The 25,570-nt window shown below is 52.8% G+C and overlaps 1 protein-coding gene across 1 annotated transcript in view; it reads left to right on the top strand.

Moving 5' to 3' along the window:
- LOC123751235 (uncharacterized) overlaps positions 1-25,570 on the top strand; it is a 114,827-nt gene that overhangs the window by 12,062 nt on the left and 77,195 nt on the right. Inside the window, exons 2-3 of the mRNA XM_069311488.1 lie at positions 19,198-22,337; positions 24,643-24,998. Coding sequence (XP_069167589.1) covers positions 19,691-22,337; positions 24,643-24,998 — 3,003 coding nt within the window. The 5' untranslated portion in view covers positions 19,198-19,690. The remainder of the gene's footprint in view (positions 1-19,197; positions 22,338-24,642; positions 24,999-25,570) is intronic.

Below are 25,570 nucleotides of genomic sequence, written 5' to 3'. Positions count from 1 at the left end.
TTGGCGGCCCTTTATGTGCCTCTTAGCGGCCCCTTTATGTTCCTCTAGGCGGCCCCTTTATGTACCTCTAGGCGGCCCCTTTATGTACCTCTAAGCGGCCCCTTTATGTACCTCTAGGCGGCCCCTTTATGTGCCTCTAGGCGGCCCCTTCATGTGCCTGTAGGCGGCCCCTTTATGTGCCTGTAGACGGCCCGTTTTTGTGCCTCTTGGCGGCCCCTTTATGCACCTCTAGGCAGGCCTTTATGTACCTCTAGGCGGCCCCTTTATGTACCTCTAGGCGGCCCCTTTATGTGCCTGTAGGCGGCCCCTTTATGTGTCTCTAGGCGGCCCTTTATGCACCTCTAGCTGGCCCCTTTATGTGCCTGTAGGCGGCCCCTTTATGTGCCTCGAGGCTGCCCCTATATGTGCCTCTAGGCGGCTCCTTTATGTGCCTCTAGGCGGCTCATTTATGTGCCTCTAGGCGGCCCCTTTATGTGCCTCTAGGCGGCCCTTTATGTGCCTCGAGGCGGCCCCTTTATATGCCTCTAGGCGGCCCCTTTATGTGCCTCTAGGCGGCCCTTTATATGCCTCTAGACGGCTCTTTATGTACCTCTTGGCGGCCCTTTATGTGCCTCTAGGCGGCCCTTTATGTGCCTCTAGGCGGCCCTTTATGTGCCTCAAGGCGGCCCCTTTATGTGCCTCTAGGCGGCCCTTTATGTGCCTCTAGGCGGCCTTTTATGTGCCTCTAAGCGGCCCTTAATGTGCCTCTAGGCGGCCCCTTTATATACCTCTAGGCGGCCCCTTTATGCACCTCTAGGCGGCCCCTTTATGCACCTCTAGGCGGCCCTTTATGTGCCTCTAGGCGACCCTTAATGTGCCTCTAGGCGGCCCCTTTATGTGCCTCTAGGCGACTCCTTTATGTACCTCTAGGAGACCCCTTTATGCACCTCTAGGCGGCCCTTTATGTGCCTTTAGGTGCTCCTTTTATGCACCTCTAGGCGGCCCTTTATGTGCCTCTAGGCGGCCTTTTATGTGCCTCTAGGCGGCTCCTTTATGTGCATCTTGGCGGCCCATTATGTGCCTCTAGGCGGCCCCTTTATGTACTTACAGGCGGCCCTTTTTGTGCCTCTAGGCGGCCCCTTTATGTGCCTCTAGGCGGCCTCTTTATGTGCCTCTAGGCGGCCCCTTTATGTACCTTAAGGAGGCCCCTTTATGTACTTACAGGCGGCCCTTTTTGTGCCTCTAGGCGGCCCCTTTATGTGCCTCTAGGCGGCCTCTTTATGTGCCTCTAGGCGGCCCCTTTATGTACCTTAAGGAGGCCCCTTTATGCACCTCTAGGCGGCTCTTTTATTCGCCTCTAGGCGGCCCCTATATGTGCCTCTTTGCGGCCCATTATGTGCCTCTAGGCGGCCCCTTTATGTGCTTCAAGGCGGCCCTTTATTCGCCTCTATGCGGCCCTTTTATGTGCTTCTAGGTGGCTCCTTTATGTGCCTCTAGGCGGCCCTCTATGCACTTCTAGGCGGCCCTTTATGTGCCTCTAGGCGGCCCCTTTATGTGCCTCTAGGCGGCCCTTTATGTGCCTCTAGACGGCTCCTTTATGTGCTTCTAGGCGGGCCTTTATGTGCCTCTAGGCGGCCCTTTATGTACCTCTAGGCGGGCCTTTAAGTGCCTCTAGGCGGCCCCTTTATTTACCTCTAGGCGGGCCTTTATGTACCTCTAGGCGGCCCCTTTATGTACCTCTAGGCGGGCCCTTTATGTACCTCTAGGCGGCCCCTTTATGTACCTCTAGGCGGGCCCTTTATGTACCTCTAGGCGGGTCCTTTATATACCTCCAGGCGGCTCCTTTATGTGCGTCTAGGCGGCCCTTCATGTGCCTCTAGGCGGCTCCTTTATGTACCTCTAGGCGGCCCCTTTATGTACCTCTAGGCGGCCTCTTTATGTACTTCTCGGCGGCCCCTTTATGTACCTCTTGGCGGCCCTTTATGTACCTCTAGGCGGCCCCTTTATGTGGCTCTAGGCGGTTCCTTTATGTGCCTCTAGGCGGCTCTGTTATGTACCTCTAGGCGGCCCCTTTATATACCTCTAGGCGGCCCCTTTATATACCTCTAGGCGGCCCCTTTATGTACTTACAGGCGGCCCTTTATGTGCCTCTGGGCGGCCCCTTTATGTGCCTCTAGGCGGCCTCTTTATGTGCCTCTAGGCAGCCCCTTTATGTACGTTTAGGTGGCCCCTTTATGCACCTCTAGGCGGCTCTTTTATTCGCCTTTATGTGCCTTTTGGCGGCCCATTATGTGCCTCTAGGCGGCCCCTTTATGTGCTTCTAGGCGGCCCTTTATGCGCCTCTAGGCGGCCCCTTTATGTGCTTCTAGGCGGCTCCTTTATGAGCCTCTAGGCGGCCCTCTATGCACTTCTAGGCGGCCCTTTATGTGCCTCTAGGCGGCCCCTTTGTGTGCCTATAGGCGGCCCTTTATGTGCCTCTAGACGGCTCCTTTATTTGCTTCTAGGCGGGCCTTTATGTTCCTCTAGGCGGCCCTTTATGTACCTCTAGGCGGGCCTTTAAGTGCCTCTAGGCGGCCCCTTTATGTACCTCTAGGCGGGCCTTTATGTACCTCTAGGCGGCCCCTTTATGTACATCTAGGCGTCCCCTTTATGTACCTCTAGGCGGCACCTTGATGCGCCTCTAGGCGGGTTCTTTATATACCTCCAGGCGGCTCCTTTATGTGCGTCTAGGCGGCCCTTTATTTGCCTCTAGGCGGCTCCTTTATGTACCTCTAGGCGGCCCCTTTATGTACCTCTAGGCGGCCTCTTTATGTACTTCTCGGCGGCCCCTTTATGTGCCTCTTGGCGGCCCTTTATGTACCTCTAGGCGGCCCTTTATGTACCTCCAGGCGGCTCCTTTATGAGGCTCTAGGCGGTTCCTTTATGTGCCTCTAGGCGGCTCTGTTATGTACCTCTAGGCGGCCCCTTTATATACCTCTAGGCGGCCCCTTTATATACCTCTAGGCGGCCTCTTTATGTACCTCTAGGCGGCCCCTTTATATACCTCTAGGCGGCCTCTTTATGTACCTCTAGTCGGCTCCTTTATGTGCCTCTAGGCGGCATCTTTACATGCCTCTAGGCGGCTTGTTTATGGGATTTTAGATGGCTATTCTAGGAGCCTCTTGGCGGCCATTTTATTTACGTCTAGGTGGCCATTTTATGTGCTTTAAGGCGGCCGCTTAATAGGCCTCTTGGTGGCTATTTAGGGGCTTCTAGACGTCCATTTTATGTGAATGTAGGCGGCCGTTCCATGGACCTTAATGTGGCAATTTTATGTGCCTCTAGGCGGCCTCTTTATGTACCTCCAGGCGACCTATTATGTACCTCCAGGCGACCCATTATGTACCTCTAGGCGGCGCTTTTATGTGCCTCTAGGCGGCCCCTTTATGTGCCTCTAGGCGGCCCATTTATGTGCCTCTAGGCGGCCCCTTTATGTGCCTCTAGGCGGCCCCTTTATGTACCTACAAGCGACCCATTATGTTCCTCTAGGCGGCTCTTTATGTGCCTCTGTCTGTCCCCTTTATGTGCCTCTAGGCGGCCCCTTTATGCGCCTCTAGGCGGCCCCCTTTATGCGCCTCTAGGCGGCCCTTTATGCACCTTTAAGCGGCCCATTTATGTACCTCTAGGCGGCCCTTTATGTGCCTCTAGGCGGCCCTTTATGTGCCTCTAGGCGGCCCTTTATGTGCCTCTAGGCGGCCCTTTATGTGCCTCTAGGTGGTCCCTTTATGTGCCTCTAGGCGGCCCTTTATGTGCCTCTAGGCGGTCTCTTTATGTGCCTCTAGGCGGCCCATTATGTGCCTCTAGGCGGCCCTTTATGTGCCTCTAGGCGGCCCTTTATGTACCTCTAGGCGGCCCTTTATGTGCCTCTAGGCGGCCCCTTAATATCCCTCTATGCGGCCCTTTATGTGCCTCTATTCGGCCCTTTATGTACCTCTAGGCGGCCCCTAATTGTGCCTCTAGGCGGCCCTTTATGTGCCTCTATTCGGCCCTTTATGTACCTCTAGGCGGCCCCTATATGCGCCTCTAGGCGGCCCTTTATGCACCTTTAAGCGGCCCATTTATGTTCCTCTAGGCGGCCCTTTATGCACCTCTAGGCGGTCCTTTATGTGCCTCTATTCGGCCCTTTATGTACCTCTAGGCGGCCCCTATATGTGCCTCTAGGCGGCTCCTTTATGTGCCTCTATTCGGCCCTTTATGTGCCTCTAGGCGGCTCCTTTACGTACCTCTAGGCGGCCCCTATATGTGCCTCTAGGCGGTTCCTTTATGTGCCTCTAGGCGGCTCCTTTATGTGCCTCTATTCGGCCCTTTATGTGCCTCTAGGCGGCTCCTTTATGTACCTCTAGGCCGCCCTTTATGCACCTCTAGGAGGCTCCTTTATGTGCCTCTAGGCGGCCCCTTTATGCGCCTCTAGGCGGCCCTTTATGTGCCTCTAGGCAGCCCTTTATGTGCCTCTAGGAGGCCCCTTTATGTGCCTTTAGGCGGGTCCTTTATGCGCCTCTAGGCGGCCCTTTATTAGCCTCTAGGCAGCCCTTTATGTGCCTCTAGGCGGCTCCTCTAGGCGGCCCTTTATGAGCCTCTAGGCAGCCCTTTATGTGCCTCTAGGCGGCTCCTCTAGGCCGCCCTTTATGCACCTCTAGGAGGCTCCTTTATGTGCCTCTAGGCGGCCCCTTTATGCGCCTCTAGGCGGCCCTTTATGAGCCTCTAGGCAGCCCTTTATTTGCCTCTAGGCGGCTCCTTTATGTGACTTTAGGCGGTTCCTTTATGTGCCTCTAGGCGGCTCCTTTATGTGCCTATAGGCGGCCCCTTTATGTTCCTCTAGGCGGCCCCTTTATGTGCCTCTAGGCGGCCCCTTTATGTGCCTCAAGGCGGCTCCTTTATGCACCACTAGGTGGCCCTTTATGAACCTCTAGGCGGCTCTTTTATGTAACTCTAGGCGGCTCCTTTATGTGCCTCTAGGCGGCCCTTTATGTGCCTCTAGGCGGCCCCTGTATGTGCCTCTTGGCGGCACCTTTATGTACCTCTAGGCGGCCCCTTTATGTACCTCTAGGCGGCTCCGTAATGTGCCTCTAGGCGGCTTTTTATGTACCTCTAGGCGGCCCATTTATGCACCTCTAGGCGGCCCATTTATGCACCTCTAGTCGGCCCTTTATGTGCCTCTAGGTGGCCCCTTTATATGCCTCTAGGCGGCCCCTTTATGTGCCTCTAGGCGGCCCTTTATGTGCCTCTAGGCGGCCCTTTATGTGCCTCTAGGCGACCCTTTATGTGCCTCTAGGCGGCCCTTTATATGCCTCTAGGCGGCCCTTTATGTGCCTCTAAGCGGCCCTTTATGTGCCTCTAGGCGGCCCCTTTATGTACCTCTAGGCGGCCCATTTATGCACCTCTAGGCGGCCCCTTTATGCACCTCTAGTCGGCCCTTTATGTGCCTCCAGGCGACCCCTTTATGTACCTCTAGGCGGCCCCTTTATGCACCTCTAGGCGGCCCTTTATGTGCCTCTAGGTGCTCCTTTTATGCACCTCTAGGCGGCCCTTTATGTGCCTCTAGGCGGCCCCTTTATGTGCCTCTAGGCGGCCCCTTTATGTACCTCCAGGCGGCTCCTTTATGTGCCTCTAGGCGGCCCTTTATGTGCCTCTAGGCGGCCCTTTATGTGCCTCTAGGCGGCCCCTTTATGTACCTCCAGGCGGCTCCTTTATGTGCCTCTAGGCGGCCCTTTATGTGCCTCTAGGCGGCCCTTTATGTGCCTCTAAGCGGCCCTTTATGTGCCTCTAGGCGGCCCCTTTATGTGCCTCTAGGCGGCCCCTTAACGTGCCTCTAGGCGGCCCTTTATGTTCCTCTAGGTGGCACTTTAAGCACCTCTAAGCGGCCCATTTATGTACCTCTAGGTGGCCCCTTTATGCGCCTCTAGGCGGCCCCTTTATGTGCCTCTTGGCGGCCCATTATGTGCCTCTAGGCGGCCCCTTTATGTACTTACAGGCGGCCCTTTATGTGCCTCTAGGCGGCCCCTTTATGTAACTCTAGGCGGCCTCTTTATGTCCCTCTAGGCGGCCCCTTTATGTACCTTTAGGTGGCCCCTTTATGCACCTCTAGGCGGCTCTTTTATTCGCCTCTAGGCGGCCCCTTTATGTGCCGTTTGGCGGCCCATTATGTGCCTCTAGGCGGCCCTTTTATGTGCTTCTAGGCGGCCCTTTATGCGCCTCTAGGCGGCCCATTTATGTGCTTCTAGGCGGCTCCTTTATGTGCCTCTAGGCGGCCCTCTATGCACTTCTAGGCGGCCCTTTATGTGCCTCTAGGCGGCCCCTTTATGTGCCTCTAGGCGGCCCTTTATGTGCCTCTAGACGGCTCCTTTATGTGCTTCTAGGCGGGCCTTTATGTGTCTCTAGACGGCTCCTTTATGTGCTTCTAGGTGGCCCTTTATGTACCTCTAGGCGGGCCTTTATGTACCTCTAGGCGGCCCCTTTATGTACCTCTAGGCGGCCCCTTTATGTACCTCTAGGCGGCACCTTGATGCGCCTCTAGGCGGCTCCTTTATGTGCCTCTAGGCGGCCCTTTATGTGCTTCTAGGCGGCCCTTTATGTGCCTCTAGGCGGCCCTTTATGTGCCTCTGGGCGGCCCTTTATGTGCCTCTAGGCGGCCCTTTATGTACCTCTAGGCGACCCATTATGTACCTCTAGGCGGCCCTTTTATGTGCCTCTAGGCGGCCCCTTTATGTGCCTCTAGGCGGCCCATTTATGTGCCTCTAGGCGGCCCCTTTATGTGCCTCTAGGCGGCCCCTTTATGTACCTACAAGCGACCCATTATGTTCCTCTAGGCGGCTCTTTATGTGCCTCTGTCTGTCCCCTTTATGTGCCTCTAGGCGGCCCCTTTATGCGCCTCTAGGCGGCCCCCTTTATGCGCCTCTAGGCGGCCCTTTATGCACCTTTAAGCGGCCCATTTATGTACCTCTAGGCGGCCCTTTATGTGCCTCTAGGCGGCCCTTTATGTGCCTCTAGGCGGCCCTTTATGTGCCTCTAGGCGGCCCTTTATGTGCCTCTAGGTGGTCCCTTTATGTGCCTCTAGGCGGCCCTTTATGTGCCTCTAGGCGGTCTCTTTATGTGCCTCTAGGCGGCCCATTATGTGCCTCTAGGCGGCTCTTTATGTGCCTCTAGGCGGCCCTTTATGTACCTCTAGGCGGCCCTTTATGTGCCTCTAGGCGGCCCCTTAATGTCCCTCTAGGCGGCCCTTTATGTGCCTCTATTCGGCCCTTTATGTACCTCTAGGCGGCCCCTAATTGTGCCTCTAGGCGGCCCTTTATGTGCCTCTATTCGGCCCTTTATGTACCTCTAGGCGGCCCCTATATGCGCCTCTAGGCGGCCCTTTATGCACCTTTAAGCGGCCCATTTATGTTCCTCTAGGCGGCCCTTTATGCACCTCTAGGCGGTCCTTTATGTGCCTCTATTCGGCCCTTTATGTACCTCTAGGCGGCCCCTATATGTGCCTCTAGGCGGCTCCTTTATGTGCCTCTATTCGGCCCTTTATGTGCCTCTAGGCGGCTCCTTTACGTACCTCTAGGCGGCCCCTATATGTGCCTCTAGGCGGTTCCTTTATGTGCCTCTAGGCGGCTCCTTTATGTGCCTCTATTCGGCCCTTTATGTGCCTCTAGGCGGCTCCTTTATGTACCTCTAGGCCGCCCTTTATGCACCTCTAGGAGGCTCCTTTATGTGCCTCTAGGCGGCCCCTTTATGCGCCTCTAGGCGGCCCTTTATGTGCCTCTAGGCAGCCCTTTATGTGCCTCTAGGAGGCCCCTTTATGTGCCTTTAGACGGGTCCTTTATGCGCCTCTAGGCGGCCCTTTATTAGCCTCTAGGCAGCCCTTTATGTGCCTCTAGGCGGCTCCTCTAGGCGGCCCTTTATGAGCCTCTAGGCAGCCCTTTATGTGCCTCTAGGCGGCTCCTCTAGGCCGCCCTTTATGCACCTCTAGGAGGCTCCTTTATGTGCCTCTAGGCGGCCCCTTTATGCGCCTCTAGGCGGCCCTTTATGAGCCTCTAGGCAGCCCTTTATTTGCCTCTAGGCGGCTCCTTTATGTGACTTTAGGCGGTTCCTTTATGTGCCTCTAGGCGGCTCCTTTATGTGCCTATAGGCGGCCCCTTTATGTTCCTCTAGGCGGCCCCTTTATGTGCCTCTAGGCGGCCCCTTTATGTGCCTCAAGGCGGCTCCTTTATGCACCACTAGGTGGCCCTTTATGAACCTCTAGGCGGCTCTTTTATGTAACTCTAGGCGGTTCCTTTATGTGCCTCTAGGCGGCCCTTTATGTGCCTCTAGGCGGCCCCTGTATGTGCCTCTAGGCGGCACCTTTATGTAACTCTAGGCGGCCCCTTTATGTGTCTCTAGGCGGCCCCTTTATGTGCCTCTAGGCGGCCCCTTTATGTGCCTCAAGGCGGCTCCTTTATGCACCACTAGGTGGCCCTTTATGAACCTCTAGGCGGCTCTTTTATGTAACTCTAGGCGGCTCCTTTATGTGCCTCTAGGCGGCCCTTTATGTGCCTCTAGGCGGCCCCTGTATGTGCCTCTTGGCGGCACCTTTATGTACCTCTAGGCGGCCCCTTTATGTACCTCTAGGCGGCTCCGTAATGTGCCTCTAGGCGGCTTTTTATGTACCTCTAGGCGGCCCATTTATGCACCTCTAGGCGGCCCATTTATGCACCTCTAGTCGGCCCTTTATGTGCCTCTAGGCGACCCCTTTATGTGCCTCTAGGTGGCCCCTTTATATGCCTCTAGGCGGCCCCTTTATGTGCCTCTAGGCGGCCCTTTATGTGCCTCTAGGCGGCCCTTTATGTGCCTCTAGGCGACCCTTTATGTGCCTCTAGGCGGCCCTTTATGTGCCTCTAGGCGGCCCTTTATGTGCCTCTAAGCGGCCCTTTATGTGCCTCTAGGCGGCCCCTTTATGTACCTCTAGGCGGCCCATTTATGCACCTCTAGGCGGCCCCTTTATGCACCTCTAGTCGGCCCTTTATGTGCCTCCAGGCGACGCCTTTATGTACCTCTAGGCGGCCCCTTTATGCACCTCTAGGCGGCCCTTTATGTGCCTCTACGTGCTCCTTTTATGCACCTCTAGGCGGCCCTTTATGTGCCTCTAGGCGGCCCCTTTATGTGCCTCTAGGCGGCCCCTTTATGTACCTCCAGGCGGCTCCTTTATGTGCCTCTAGGCGGCCCTTTATGTGCCTCTAGGCAGCCCTTTATGTGCCTCTAGGCGGCCCCTTTATGTACCTCCAGGCGGCTCCTTTATGTGCCTCTAGGCGGCCCTTTATGTGCCTCTTGGCGGCCCTTTATGTGCCTCTAAGCGGCCCTTTATGTGCCTCTAGGCGGCCCCTTTATGTGCCTCTAGGCGGCCCCTTAACGTGCCTCTAGGCGGCCCTTTATGTTCCTCTAGGTGGCACTTTAAGCACCTCTAAGCGGCCCATTTATGTACCTCTAGGTGGCCCCTTTATGCGCCTCTAGGCGGCCCCTTTATGTGCCTCTTGGCGGCCCATTATGTGCCTCTAGGCGGCCCCTTTATGTACTTACAGGCGGCCCTTTATGTGCCTCTAGGCGGCCCCTTTATGTAACTCTAGGCGGCCTCTTTATGTGCCTCTAGGCGGCCCCTTTATGTACCTTTAGGTGGCCCCTTTATGCACCTCTAGGCGGCTCTTTTATTCGCCTCTAGGCGGCCCCTTTATGTGCCGTTTGGCGGCCCATTATGTGCCTCTAGGCGGCCTTTTTATGTGCTTCTAGGCGGCCCTTTATGCGCCTCTAGGCGGCCCTCTATGCACTTCTAGGCGGCCCTTTATGTGCCTCTAGGCGGCCCCTTTATGTGCCTCTAGGCGGCCCTTTATGTGCCTCTAGACGGCTCCTTTATGTGCTTCTAGGCGGGCCTTTATGTGTCTCTAGACGGCTCCTTTATGTGCTTCTAGGCGGCCCTTTATGTACCTCTAGGCGGGCCTTTATGTACCTCTAGGCGGCCCCTTTATGTACCTCTAGGCGGCCCCTTTATGTACCTCTAGGCGGCACCTTGATGCGCCTCTAGGCGGCTCCTTTATGTGCCTCTAGGCGGCCCTCTATGCACTTCTAGGCGGCCCTTTATGTGCCTCTAGGCGGCCCCTTTATGTGCCTCTAGGCGGCCCTTTATGTGCCTCTAGACGGCTCCTTTATGTGCTTCTAGGCGGGCCTTTATGTGTCTCTAGACGGCTCCTTTATGTGCTTCTAGGCGGTCCTTTATGTACCTCTAGGCGGGCCTTTATGTACCTCTAGGCGGCCCCTTTATGTACCTCTAGGCGGCCCCTTTATGTACCTCTAGGCGGCACCTTGATGCGCCTCTAGGCGGCTCCTTTATGTGCCTCTAGGCGGCCCTTTATGTGCTTCTAGGCGGCCCTTTATGTGCCTCTAGGCGGCCCTTTATGTGCCTCTGGGCGGCCCTTTATGTGCCTCTAGGCGGCCCTTTATGTACCTCTAGGCGACCCATTATGTACCTCTAGGCGGCCCTTTTATGTGCCTCTAGGCGGCCCCTTTATGTGCCTCTAGGCGGCCCATTTATGTGCCTCTAGGCGGCCCCTTTATGTGCCTCTAGGCGGCCCCTTTATGTACCTACAAGCGACCCATTATGTTCCTCTAGGCGGCTCTTTATGTGCCTCTGTCTGTCCCCTTTATGTGCCTCTAGGCGGCCCCTTTATGCGCCTCTAGGCGGCCCCCTTTATGCGCCTCTAGGCGGCCCTTTATGCACCTTTAAGCGGCCCATTTATGTACCTCTAGGCGGCCCTTTATGTGCCTCTAGGCGGCTCTTTATGTGCCTCTAGGCGGTCCTTTATGTGCCTCTAGGCGGCCCTTTATGTGCCTCTAGGTGGTCCCTTTATGTGCCTCTAGGCGGCCCTTTATGTGCCTCTAGGCGGTCTCTTTATGTGCCTCTAGGCGGCCCATTATGTGCCTCTAGGCGGCCCTTTATGTGCCTCTAGGCGGCCCTTTATGTACCTCTAGGCGGCCCTTTATGTGCCTCTAGGCGGCCCCTTAATGTCCCTCTAGGCGGCCCTTTATGTGCCTCTATTCGGCCCTTTATGTACCTCTAGGCGGCCCCTAATTGTGCCTCTAGGCGGCCCTTTATGTGCCTCTATTCGGCCCTTTATGTACCTCTAGGCGGCCCCTATATGCGCCTCTAGGCGGCCCTTTATGCACCTTTAAGCGGCCCATTTATGTTCCTCTAGGCGGCCCTTTATGCACCTCTAGGCGGTCCTTTATGTGCCTCTATTCGGCCCTTCATGTACCTCTAGGCGGCCCCTATATGTGCCTCTAGGCGGCTCCTTTATGTGCCTCTATTCGGCCCTTTATGTGCCTCTAGGCGGCTCCTTTACGTACCTCTAGGCGGCCCCTATATGTGCCTCTAGGCGGTTCCTTTATGTGCCTCTAGGCGGCTCCTTTATGTGCCTCTATTCGGCCCTTTATGTGCCTCTAGGCGGCTCCTTTATGTACCTCTAGGCCGCCCTTTATGCACCTCTAGGAGGCTCCTTTATGTGCCTCTAGGCGGCCCCTTTATGCGCCTCTAGGCGGCCCTTTATGTGCCTCTAGGCAGCCCTTTATGTGCCTCTAGGAGGCCCCTTTATGTGCCTTTAGGCGGGTCCTTTATGCGCCTCTAGGCGGCCCTTTATTAGCCTCTAGGCAGCCCTTTATGTGCCTCTAGGCGGCTCCTCTAGGCGGCCCTTTATGAGCCTCTAGGCAGCCCTTTATGTGCCTCTAGGCGGCTCCTCTAGGCCGCCCTTTATGCACCTCTAGGAGGCTCCTTTATGTGCCTCTAGGCGGCCCCTTTATGCGCCTCTAGGCGGCCCTTTATGAGCCTCTAGGCAGCCCTTTATTTGCCTCTAGGCGGCTCCTTTATGTGACTTTAGGCGGTTCCTTTATGTGCCTCTAGGCGGCTCCTTTATGTGCCTATAGGCGGCCCCTTTATGTTCCTCTAGGCGGCCCCTTTATGTGCCTCTAGGCGGCCCCTTTATGTGCCTCAAGGCGGCTCCTTTATGCACCACTAGGTGGCCCTTTATGAACCTCTAGGCGGCTCTTTTATGTAACTCTAGGCGGTTCCTTTATGTGCCTCTAGGCGGCCCTTTATGTGCCTCTAGGCGGCCCCTGTATGTGCCTCTAGGCGGCACCTTTATGTAACTCTAGGCGGCCCCTTTATGTGTCTCTAGGCGGCCCCTTTATGTGCCTCTAGGCGGCCCCTTTATGTGCCTCAAGGCGGCTCCTTTATGCACCACTAGGTGGCCCTTTATGAACCTCTAGGCGGCTCTTTTATGTAACTCTAGGCGGCTCCTTTATGTGCCTCTAGGCGGCCCTTTATGTGCCTCTAGGCGGCCCCTGTATGTGCCTCTTGGCGGCACCTTTATGTACCTCTAGGCGGCCCCTTTATGTACCTCTAGGCGGCTCCGTAATGTGCCTCTAGGCGGCTTTTTATGTACCTCTAGGCGGCCCATTTATGCACCTCTAGGCGGCCCATTTATGCACCTCTAGTCGGCCCTTTATGTGCCTCTAGGCGACCCCTTTATGTGCCTCTAGGTGGCCCCTTTATATGCCTCTAGGCGGCCCCTTTATGTGACTCTAGGCGGCCCTTTATGTGCCTCTAGGCGGCCCTTTATGTGCCTCTAGGCGACCCTTTATGTGCCTCTAGGCGGCCCTTTATGTGCCTCTAGGCGGCCCTTTATGTGCCTCTAAGCGGCCCTTTATGTGCCTCTAGGCGGCCCCTTTATGTACCTCTAGGCGGCCCATTTATGCACCTCTAGGCGGCCCCTTTATGCACCTCTAGTCGGCCCTTTATGTGCCTCCAGGCGACCCCTTTATGTACCTCTAGGCGGCCCCTTTATGCACCTCTAGGCGGCCCTTTATGTGCCTCTAGGTGCTCCTTTTATGCACCTCTAGGCGGCCCTTTATGTGCCTCTAGGCGGCCCCTTTATGTGCCTCTAGGCGGCCCCTTTATGTACCTCCAGGCGGCTCCTTTATGTGCCTCTAGGCGGCCCTTTATGTGCCTCTAGGCGGCCCTTTATGTGCCTCTAGGCGGCCCCTTTATGTACCTCCAGGCGGCTCCTTTATGTGCCTCTAGGCGGCCCTTTATGTGCCTCTAGGCGGCCCTTTATGTGCCTCTAAGCGGCCCTTTATGTGCCTCTAGGCGGCCCCTTTATGTGCCTCTAGGCGGCCCCTTAACGTGCCTCTAGGCGGCCCTTTATGTTCCTCTAGGTGGCACTTTAAGCACCTCTAAGCGGCCCATTTATGTACCTCTAGGTGGCCCCTTTATGCGCCTCTAGGCGGCCCCTTTATGTGCCTCTTGGCGGCCCATTATGTGCCTCTAGGCGGCCCCTTTATGTACTTACAGGCGGCCCTTTATGTGCCTCTAGGCGGCCCCTTTATGTAACTCTAGGCGGCCTCTTTATGTGCCTCTAGGCGGCCCCTTTATGTACCTTTAGGTGGCCCCTTTATGCACCTCTAGGCGGCTCTTTTATTCGCCTCTAGGCGGCCCCTTTATGTGCCGTTTGGCGGCCCATTATGTGCCTCTAGGCGGCCCTTTTATGTGCTTCTAGGCGGCCCTTTATGCGCCTCTAGGCGGCCCATTTATGTGCTTCTAGGCGGCTCCTTTATGTGCCTCTAGGCGGCCCTCTATGCACTTCTAGGCGGCCCTTTATGTGCCTCTAGGCGGCCCCTTTATGTGCCTCTAGGCGGCCCTTTATGTGCCTCTAGACGGCTCCTTTATGTGCTTCTAGGCGGGCCTTTATGTGTCTCTAGACGGCTCCTTTATGTGCTTCTAGGCGGCCCTTTATGTACCTCTAGGCGGGCCTTTATGTACCTCTAGGCGGCCCCTTTATGTACCTCTAGGCGGCCCCTTTATGTACCTCTAGGCGGCACCTTGATGCGCCTCTAGGCGGCTCCTTTATGTGCCTCTAGGCGGCCCTTTATGTGCTTCTAGGCGGCCCTTTATGTGCCTCTAGGCGGCCCTTTATGTGCCTCTGGGCGGCCCTTTATGTGCCTCTAGGCGGCCCTTTATGTACCTCTAGGCGGGCCTTTATGTACCTCTAGGCGGCCCCTTTATGTACCTCTAGGCAGCCCCTTTATGTACCTCTAGGCGGCACCTTGATGCGCCTCTAGGCGGCTCCTTAATGTGCCTCTAGGCGGCCCTTTATGTGCTTCTAGGCGGCCCTTTATGTGCCTCTAGGCGGCGCTTTATGTGCCTCTAGGCGGCCCTTTATGTGCCTCTAGGCGGCCCTTTATGTACCTCTAGGCGGCCCTTTATGTACCTATAGGCGGCTCCATTATGTGCTTCTAGGCGGCCCTTTATGTGCTTCTAAGCGGCCCTTTATGTGTCTCTTGGCGGCCCTTTATGTGCCTCTAGGCGGCACCTTGATGCGCCTCTAGGGGGCTCCATTATGTACCTCTAGGCGGGCCTTTATGTACCTCTAGGCGGCCCTTTATGTGCCTCTAGGCGGCTCCATTATGTGCTTCTAGGCGGCCCCTTATGCACCTCTAGGCGGCCCTTTATGTGCCTCTAGGGGGCTCCTTTATGTGCCTCTAGGCGGCTCCATTATGTACCTCTAGGCGGCCCTATATGTGCCTCTAGGCGGCCCTTTATGTGCCTCTAGGCGGCCCTTTATGTGCCTCTTGGGGCTCCTTTATGTGCCTCTAGGCGGCCCTTTATGCGCCTCAAGGTGGCTCCTTTATATGCCTCTAGGCGGCCCTTTATGTGCCTCTAGGCGGCTCCTTTATGTACCTCTAGGCGGCCTTTTATGAGCCTCTAGGCGGCCCCTTTATGTACCTCTAGGCGGCTCCTTTATGTGCCTCTAGGCGGCTCTTTTATGAGCCTCTAGGCGGCTCCTTTTTGCGCCTCTAGGCGGCTCCTTTATGCGCCTCTTGGCGGCTCCTTTATGTACCGCCAGGCGGCTCCTTTATGTGCCTCTAGGCGGCCCTTTATGTGCCTCTAGGCGGCCCTTTATGTGCCTCTAGGCGGCATCTTTACATGCCTCTAGGCGGCTTGTTTATGGGATTTTAGGGGGCTATTCTAGGAGCCTCTTGGCGGCCATTTTATTTGCGTCTTGGTGGCCATTTTATGTGCTTTAAGGCGGCCGCTTTATAGGCCTCTTGGTGGCTATTTAGGGGCTTCTAGACGTCCATTTTATGTGAATGTAGGCGGCCGTTCCATGGACCTTAAGGTGGCAATTTTATGTGCCTCTAGGCGGCCTCTTTATGTACCTCTAGGCGACCCATTATGTACCTCCAGGCGACCCATTATGTACCTCTAGGCGGCCCCTTTATGTGCCTCTAGGCGGCCCTTTTATGTGCCTCTAGGCGGCCCCTTTATGTACCTACAAGCGACCCATTATGTTCCTCTAGGCGGCTCTTTATGTGCCTCAGTCTGTCCCCTTTATGTGCCTCAAGGCGGCCCCTTTATGCGCCTCTAGGCGGCCCCCTTTATGCGCCTCTAGGCGGCCATTTTGTGTGCCTGTAGTCGGCCATTTTATGTGCCTCTAGGCGGCCCTTTATGCACCTACAGGCGTCCATTTTTTGTGCCTCTAGGCGGCCATTTTATGTGCCTCTAGGCGGCCATTTTATGTGCCTCTAGACGGCCATTTTATGTGCCTCTAGGCGGCCATTTTATGTGCCTCTAGGCGGCCATTTTATGTGCCTCTAGGCGGCCATTTTATGTGCCTCTAGTCGGCCATTTTATGTGCCTCTAGGCGGCCCTTTATGCACCTATAGGCGTCCATTTTATGTGCCTCTAGGCGGCCATTTTATGTGCCTCTAGGCGGCCATTTTATGTGCCTCTAGGCGTCAATTGTATGTGCCTCTAGGAGTCAATTTTATGTGCCTTTAGGCGGCCATTTTATGTGCCTCTAGGCGGCCCTTTATGCACCTATAGGCGTCCATTTTATGTGCCTCTAGGCGGCCATTTTATGTGCCTCTAGGCGGCCATTTTATGTGCCTCTAGGCGTCAATTTTATGTGCCTCTAGGCGTCAATTTTATGTGCCTCTAGTCGGCCATTTTATGTGCCTCTAGGCGGCCATTTTATGTGCCTCTAGTCGGCCATTTTATGTGCCTCTAGTCGGCCCTTTATGCACCTATAGGCGTCCATTTTATGTGCCTCTAGACGGCCATTTTATGTGCCTCTAGGCGGCCATTTTATGTGCCTCTAGGCGGCCATTTTATGTGCCTCTAGGCGGCCATTTTATGTGCCTCTAGTCGGCCATTTTATGTGCCTCTAGGCGGCCCTTTATGCACCTATAGGCGTCCATTTTATGTGCCTCTAGGCGGCCATTTTATGTGCCTCTAGGCGGCCATTTTATGTGCCTCTAGGCGTCAATTGTATGTGCCTCTAGGAGTCAATTTTATGTGCCTTTAGGCGGCCATTTTATGTGCCTCTAGGCGGCCCTTTATGCACCTATAGGCGTCCATTTTATGTGCCTCTAGGCGGCCATTTTATGTGCCTCTAGGCGGCCATTTTATGTGCCTCTAGGCGTCAATTTTATGTGCCTCTAGGCGTCAATTTTATGTGCCTCTAGTCGGCCATTTTATGTGCCTCTAGGCGGCCATTTTATGTGCCTCTAGTCGGCCATTTTATGTGCCTCTAGTCGGCCCTTTATGCACCTATAGGCGTCCATTTTATGTGCCTCTAGGCGGCCCTTTATGTGCCTCTTGGGGCTCCTTTATGTGCCTCTTGGCGGTCCTTTATGCGCCTCAAGGTGGCTCCTTTATATGCCTCTAGGCGGCCCTTTATGTGCCTCTAGGCGGCTCCTTTATGTACCTCTAGGCGGCCCTTTATGAGCCTCTAGGCGGCCCCTTTATGTACCTCTAGGCGGCTCCTTTATGTGCCTCTAGGCGGCTCTTTTATGAGCCTCTAGGCGGCTCCTTTTTGCGCCTCTAGGCGGCTCCTTTATGCGCCTCTCGGCGGCTCCTTTATGTACCGCCAGGCGGCTCCTTTATGTGCCTCTAGGCGGCCCTTTATGTGCCTCTAGGCGGCCCTTTATGTGCCTCTAGGCGGCATCTTTACATGCCTCTAGGCGGCTTGTTTATGGGATTTTAGGGGGCTATTCTAGGAGCCTCTTGGCGGCCATTTTATTTGCGTCTTGGTGGCCATTTTATGTGCTTTAAGGCGGCCGCTTTATAGGCCTCTTGGTGGCTATTTAGGGGCTTCTAGACGTCCATTTTATGTGAATGTAGGCGGCCGTTCCATGGACCTTAAGGTGGCAATTTTATGTGCCTCTAGGCGGCCTCTTTATGTACCTCTAGGCGACCCATTATGTACCTCCAGGCGACCCATTATGTACCTCTAGGCGGCCCCTTTATGTGCCTCTAGGCGGCCCTTTTATGTGCCTCTAGGCGGCCCCTTTATGTACCTACAAGCGACCCATTATGTTCCTCTAGGCGGCTCTTTATGTGCCTCAGTCTGTCCCCTTTATGTGCCTCAAGGCGGCCCCTTTATGCGCCTCTAGGCGGCCCCCTTTATGCGCCTCTAGGCGGCCATTTTGTGTGCCTCTAGTCGGCCATTTTATGTGCATCTAGGCGGCCCTTTATGCACCTATAGGCGTCCATTTTTTGTGCCTCTAGGCGGCCATTTTATGTGCCTCTAGGCGGCCCTTTATGCACCTATAGGCGTCCATTTTATGTGCCTCTAGACGGCCATTTTATGTGCCTCTAGGCGGCCCTTTATGCACCTCTAGGCGGCCCTTTATGTGCCTCTAGGCGGCCCTTTATGTGCCTCTAGGCGGCCATTTTATGTGCCTCTAGGCGGCCCTTTATGCACCTATAGGCGTCCATTTTATGTGCCTCTAGACGGCCATTTTATGTGCCTCTAGGCGGCCCTTTATGCACCTCTAGGCGGCCCCTTTATGTGCCTCTAGGCGGCCATTTTGTGTGCCTCTAGGCGGCCATTTTATGTGCCTCTAGGCGGCCATTTTATGTGCCTCTAGGCGGCCATTTTATGTGCCTCTAGGCGGCCATTTTATGTGCCTCTAGGCGGCCATTTTATGTGCCTCTAGGCGGCCCTTTATGCACCTCTAGGCGGCCCCTTTATGTGCCTCTAGGCGGCCATTTTATGTGCCTCTAGGCGGCCATTTTATGTTCCTCTAGGCGGCCCTTTATGTGCCTCCTGGCGGCCATTTTATGTGCCTCTAGGCGGCCATTTTATGTGCCTCTAGGCGGCCATTTTATGTGCCTCTAGGCGGCCATTTTATGTGCCTCTAGGCGGCCATTTTATATGATGAGCCTCTACGCGGCCCTCCATCATTGCTCCTATAAGAGACTCTCAGGGGACGGAAGTTTACTTGTAGTAAACTCCATGTAAGTTGTTAACATTATACTGTGAATATTGTCCACAAGAGAGCGGAGGGGGAGAGGGCGATCTACACAGAAGCTCAGATGGGAACCCTTGCAAAAAAATAAATAAATAATTCAAAGCCTAATTAATATGATATAGCAAAGTTCGTGGTAAGGGGGTAGCTTTGGTACTCTTTAAAGTTGTACTCCCTACATATATGCCATTCCCTGTTGGGCACATACCCAGCAGGAATTACTGTTAGAAATTAGGTGAGGCTAGCTCCCTGAGTAGGGTCTTCTAGCTCGCATAGACAGAGAAGCAGACATTATTTTTATTGATACAGATTCGTCATTTCTTGTTCTATTTTGTGTTGATATAGTTAACAACTTATTATTACTACCTTCGATATAACTTTTCATCCTTTTGACAACATCAATAATATCAACTATACTTTCCGAAGAATGTGTAAACATTGCTTCCTTAATCTCTCTTAATAAGGGAGATTTCTAATTCCTGAGATCAACTTTGTCATTCTTCTCTTTACGGGTTCAAGTTAAATTATGTCCAGTATATTGTATGTTGACCAAACTGAACTGCATAATCTAAATAGGTCCATACAAGAGCAAGATAAAGGCAGAGAATAACATTACTAAATGCTACACCGTATATTTCTGTGTGAGAAAATGAGCACCATTACTCTACCTAAACCAGAAGCCAACACCACAATGATCACAGGAGTTAGGTCAAAATATTGACAAGTTTTAAGTTATAAAATATATAAAAAAATTCAGGAGGCAGACTTTGGAACTTTATTTGTTTTAGTGATCTCAAAAATGTATTTCTGACCCAATGTTTAACACTAACATCTTGTTTTAATAACGTTAAATTGTTCTTCCAGATGCCAGAATTCTGAAGAGTATAAAGACAGAAGAAATTAACTAGTTAAAGAACAAATTGAAAATAACAAATAAAGCTGGAACCGAATATTGCATTAACATGTGAACACATTTTGTAAAATTTGGTTTATTTGGAAATCACTTATATTTGTGGTCAATTAAGTGACTGTATTGTGGTTAATGCAGTCGGATCATCACCGATTAGATCCGAGTTTGATTCCCTGGCAGTGTGAGATGCTCAGCCTCCTGATACCTCTGTTCACCTAGCAGTAAACATTAACCTGGAAATTAGTCAACTGTTGAGGGATGCATCCTGAGGAAGGTCTGTCGTTGGCTTAGGAAGGCCTACACAAGCCTAACAAGCTGCCCGTCTCCGACAGTGAGAAACAATGTTATGTTTTTAAACATAATATAATAACAAAACCAGCGTGGGACATTTACTGCTTGTGTGAAACTTGACAACAGTTGTGTGAGGTGAGTATCATACGACCCAATATGGCGGCCTCGAGTCCTGTTATCCAACCGGAAGATGTGAACAGACTGCGGTATGGACTGGCTGTGACTAAGGCAGGACGAGACGCGCTAGCAAGTGTGTTTATGTGGTCGTACCGGGGCACCTTCCCAGTACTGACTTACCTCACTCAGGACTTGGGGTACACCAATGTTCAGTACAGGCGTGTCTTCAATGATCACCAGAGGGATAAACTCAAAGATTCCTCTGACGCTGCAACTTTTGACATCACCCTGTTGTATAAACTCCTGCAACATGTGTGTGGTCTGGCTATGAAGGATGACCCCACGTGGACCACTCCAAGACCTCTGGGACCATCACTTGAACACCTCATTTACAGCCTGAAGCAACACCGAAACACGTTGGCCCATGATAATGTGGGAATGTCAGAGCAAGATCTTACGTCAACACTGACGGAGCTCAGTGACTTATTGGCTAAGATGCTGGCTGAGGCCGGCGTCCGGTGTGGGATAAACAGCCAGGATGTGGACCACGTGACCAGAGATGTCACCAAGTATATTGGTGATCTGCTAGAGAAGGTCAGAGAGCCGCTGGATCCCTCAGATGTGGCGTACTTGCCTCAGCTCCGCCAGGAGATTAAGATGTTCAAAAGCCACATCACAGAAGAGGTTAAGCAGATGAGCAAGCAGGAGCTAACTGACGGGTATAAACTTCTGTACCAGATTGTTCCCGCACCCTGGCTCCTCCTCAACATTAACTACAACCCAAGTCTTGCTTTTACACGACTACGACTCCTTGAAGATCCTGTCATAGGGGCAAGACCCTCCCACGCTGCCAAGGGTCAGGATATAAACTTTGAAGACATCTTGAGCATGAGACGAGAGGACGGAAGAGTCCCTGAGTGTGTCCTCCTGACGGGGGAAGGTGGTATGGGCAAGACAACTTTACTCAAGCTCATCCTCGAGAAGTGGGTAGAGGACCCTGCTGCCATACGTCACCTGGGCACTGTGGACCTCGTTTTCTATGTACAGTGCAGGGACTCATATCTTAATACCTTCGATGGTCTCCTCCGCCAGTTGCTGCCTCAAACACTTCGTGATTCTGGTGCCGACTTCCAGCTGTTTAAGGAGATAATCTTGAGCTTAAATATATTAGTCCTGATTGACGGCTACGACGAGGTCAACGACCATTCAGGAAGGCTGGTGAAGGAGCTGTTGCACCTGCCTGGCAAGGATGTGAGGTTGGTGATAACCACACGGCCGGGGTGGGACCAACAACTGTCACAGCTCGTCCCACACACCAGACCTCGCTGCAACATCCTCGTCTTGGGCATCACTCCAGAACGTCGCGTGGAGTTCGCCGAGAGAACCATCAAGGTGCTGGTGGAGGAAGAGAGCCAACGGAGTGTCATCACAGGGAGGTTTACCCAGCGGCTGGAGCAGATGAGTCAGTTCCTGGGTGAGTACCTCAACACTCCACTCACCTTGACCTTGTTGGCGCTGCTGTGTGTCGAGGCTCCAGAAGAATTTAACAATCTCACCACAAACACTCAAGTCTACGAGAAGATTCATGACTTCATAACCAACAAATTAGTGTCCAGACTCACAGACAAACACGTGACCGAACCCAAAGGAAAATGTGACGAAAATGTGAAAAAGTTTTTGAGGTTCTTAGAAGAGATTAGTTTAAGAGGGATCCAGAGGCAGGAGTACGACCTTTGGCCGGAGACGGAAGCGGAGATTAGGGAGAAGTGTGACACTCTGGGACTGCCACAGGAGGAGGTCTTGTCCAACTATTTCACAAGAACCAGCTACCGTCGGGGCCTCAATGTGGTGTGGGTGTTTGGCTATTTTCACGCCAGGTACCAGGAGTATTGTGCCAGCAGGAGGCTGGTCGATCTCTTGTTGAGGGCTGAGCAAGGCCGAGGTGATCCAGCATCACACCGTGTATCAGGGGAAAGCTCTACAATCATTGACCTCTTGGTGGATGTTGTACGTAAGGAAAAACGCTCCTTGGGAGATCACCTGAGAGTGTCAAAGTTTGATATTAGCGTGCTACAAGAGTTTATTGAGCGCCCCAGATGGCAGAACATTTTAGTCAGCACTACCGGGGTGCTGTGTGCCCGGGGAGTAGAGCACAGGTTCATTACTCACATAATTGACCTGTGCGAGATGGTTACACTTGAGCCTGACGAGCTGTTGAAGCATGTAGCAGAGTCCCGCGGGAGTGAGCACGTCATCCAAGCCGTGTGTGAGAAGCTGCGTACAGAACAAGAGTGGTCAATACGGAGTGTTGACTCGTGGGTTGTCCTGCCGCTTGTTCTTAAGAAGGTGACACCTAAGAACATTTACCTAAACATAAAGGATACATCCCAACTAAAGCAGTGTCTGTCTACACTGTCAGTGCTGGCAACAATGAAGGTAACCATATACCTAGATCTTGACTATAGTTTAGACAGCAAAGAGACAAGTGATATAACAAAACAATGTTTGGAGAGGCTGACAGCCCCCGGCAGTAAGTGTACCTTAGAGGAGTTTAGTGGTGACTTGTCTGAGGCAGCCATACCCCTCCTGCCTCACACCCTCGAGAGCCTCCTCCTGCACCTCACACTACACCAACTGCCCGTCCTCATCCGTCACCTGCCTCACCTTCCTCACCTGCAGGATCTTGGTAAATATTCATATTTTCCACCATAATTTTTAGGGTTATTTATTAATACCAAAATTACGCAAAGGGCTTCATTCGTCATGTTTAATATAGTAATTCAGATTTACATTGTTTACATATATGTTTACAACCTTATAGACGAAAGATTCCTTATATTGTTTACAAACATAATCACCTTAAGGGAGACAAACACCTGATATTGTTTACAAATATATTCATCTTATGGACGACAAACACCTGATATTGTTTACAAATATAGTCACCTTAAGAGCGACAAACACCTGATATTGTTTACAAATATAGTCACCTTAAGGGCGACAAACACCTGATATTGTTTACAAATATAGTCACCTTAAGAGCGACAAACACCTGATATTGTTTACAAATATAGTCACCTTAAGGGCGACAAACACCTGATATTGTTTACAAATATAGTCACCTTAAGAGCGACAAACACCTGATATTGTTTACAAATATAGTCACCTTAAGGGCGACAAACACCTTATATTGTTTACAAATATAGTCACCTTAAGGGCGACAAACACCTGATATTGTTTACAAATATAGTCACCTTAAGAGCGACAAACACCTTATATTGTTTACAAATATAGTCACCTTAAGGGTGACAAACACCTTATATTGTTTACAAATATAGTGACCTTAAGGGTGACAAACACCTGATATTGTTTACAAATATAGTCACCTTAAGGGTGACAAACACCTTATATTGTTTACAAATATAGTCACCTTAAGGGTGACAAACACCTGATATTGTTTACAAATATAGTCACCTTAAGGGTGACAAACACCTTATATTGTTTACAAATATAGTCACCTTAAGGGTGACAAACCTTCTACTTTGATTACAAATATAGACTTATTAAGGGCGACTACTCCATGAATAATAAATTTTCGAAACATTCCGCTGCTGTATATATTCTTGTGCATAAATAATTTCATGAAGTATTTAGCGACGCCAAACTTTTGGTTCAGATGACTTACCACTTTGACTTTGACTCGTGGTACAGATCTCCTTTCACTGTGACCTAATTCCTGTTCAGGATGACCTTTCACTGTGACCTAATTCCTGTTCAAGATGACCTTTCACTGTGACCTAATTCCTGTTCAAGATGACCTTTTACTGTGACCTTGTTCCTGTTCAAGATGACCTTTCACTGTGACCTAATTCCTGTTCAGGATGACCTTTCACTGTAACCTAATTCCTGTTCAGGATGACCTTTCACTGTGACCGAATTCCTGTTCAAGATGACCTTTCACTGTGACCTAATTCCTGTTCAGGATGACCTTTCACTGTGACCGAATTCCTGTTCAAGATGACCTTTCACTGTGACCTAATTCCTGTTCAAGATGACCTTTCACTGTGACCTAATTCCTTTTCAGGTTGACCTTTCACTGTGACCTTGATCCTTGGTTAATTAGACCTTCCGTAACTTTGATCCTTAATTCAGGTGACCCATCTATCCCTGTGACCTTGATACTTGGTCCAGATGACCTTTCACTGTGACCCTGACTTAGTTTATATGACCTTCTAATGAGACCTTGACCATTGATAAAGATGACCATGACCATGACTGTGACCTTCACCATGATACAGATGACCTTGACTGTGACCTTGACCATTGATACAGATGATCTTGACTGTGACCTTGACCATGATACAGATGACCTTGACTGTGACCTTGACAATTGATACAGATTACATTGACTGTGACCTTGTCAATTGATACAGATTACATTGACTGTGACCTTGACAATTGATACAGATTACCTTGACCATTGATACAGATGACCTTGAATGTGACCTTGACCATTGATACAGATGACCTTGACTGTGACCTTGACCATTGATACAGATGACCTTGACCATTGATGCGGATGACCTTGACCATTGATACAGATGACCTTGACCATTGATACAGATGACCTTGACTGTGACCTTGACCATTGATACAGATGACCTTGACCATTGATGCGGATGACCTTGACCATTGATACAGATGACCTTGACCATTGATACAGATGACCTTGACCATTGATACAGATGACCTTGACTGTGACCTTGACCATTGATACAGATGACCTTGACCATTGTTACCGATGACCTTGACCGTGGCTTTTAAAAGCTATTAATACATAGTTTAGATGCTATTAATACTGTCCAAAATACGGACTTGTCATCAGGTAATAAACCCAGCAGTAAGGTGAGTGGATGGCTCAGTATGTCTTCTTGTTATATCTTAGAACATACCAGTAACGACCGTGACTGTATCTCAGTGTATGTCTTCAGGCATTGACCTGGACGTCAGGGGCTACGTGGTCCCGGACACCCTGGACGCCACGGGCTACGTGGACCCGGACACCCTGGACGCCACGGGCTACGTGGACCCTGACACCCTGGACGACACGGGCTACGTGGACCCGGGCACCCTGGACGCCACGGGCTACGTGGACCCTGACACCCTGGACGACACGGGCTACGTGCACCCGGACACCCTGGACGCCACGGGCTACGTGGACCCGGACACCCTGGACGCCACGGGCTACGTGGACCCGGACACCCTGGACGACACGGGCTACGTGCACCCGGACACCCTGGACGCCACGGGCTACGTGGACCCGGACACCCTGGACGCCACGGGCTACGTGGACCCGGACACCCTGGACGACACGAGCTACGTGGACCCGGACACCCTGGACGCCACGGGCTACGTGGACCCGGACACCCTGGACGCCACGGGCTACGTGGACCCGGACACCCTGGACGCCACGGGCTACGTGGACCCGGACACCCTGGACGCCACGGGCTACGTGGACCCGGACACCCTGGACGCCACGGGCTACGTGGACCCGGACACCCTGGACGCCACGGGCTACGTGGACCCGGACACCCTGGACGCCACGGGCTACGTGGACCCGGACACCCTGGACGCCACGGGCTACGTGGACCCGGACACCCTGGACGCCACGGGCTACGTGGACCCGGACACCCTGGACGCCACGGGCTACGTGGACCCGGACACCCTGGACACTCTGCCGTACCAGGGAAGGGAGCTCCGCCTGATCATCAGGTGGGAGCGTCTCACTGATGACGACCCCGCCATAGACTGGTGCTGCCACCTGGCGGCTCAGCTGTGTCCTCCCTCAAGAGGAGGGTATAGTCTCTTGCACTTCCCTAACACGCGTCTCACCTGTACGTATTGACGACATTTTAACAC

This window comes from Procambarus clarkii, chromosome 6, assembly GCF_040958095.1.
Source record: "Procambarus clarkii isolate CNS0578487 chromosome 6, FALCON_Pclarkii_2.0, whole genome shotgun sequence".
Taxonomy (NCBI): domain Eukaryota; kingdom Metazoa; phylum Arthropoda; class Malacostraca; order Decapoda; family Cambaridae; genus Procambarus; species Procambarus clarkii.
This window is presented reverse-complemented; position numbering and strand designations above follow the sequence as displayed.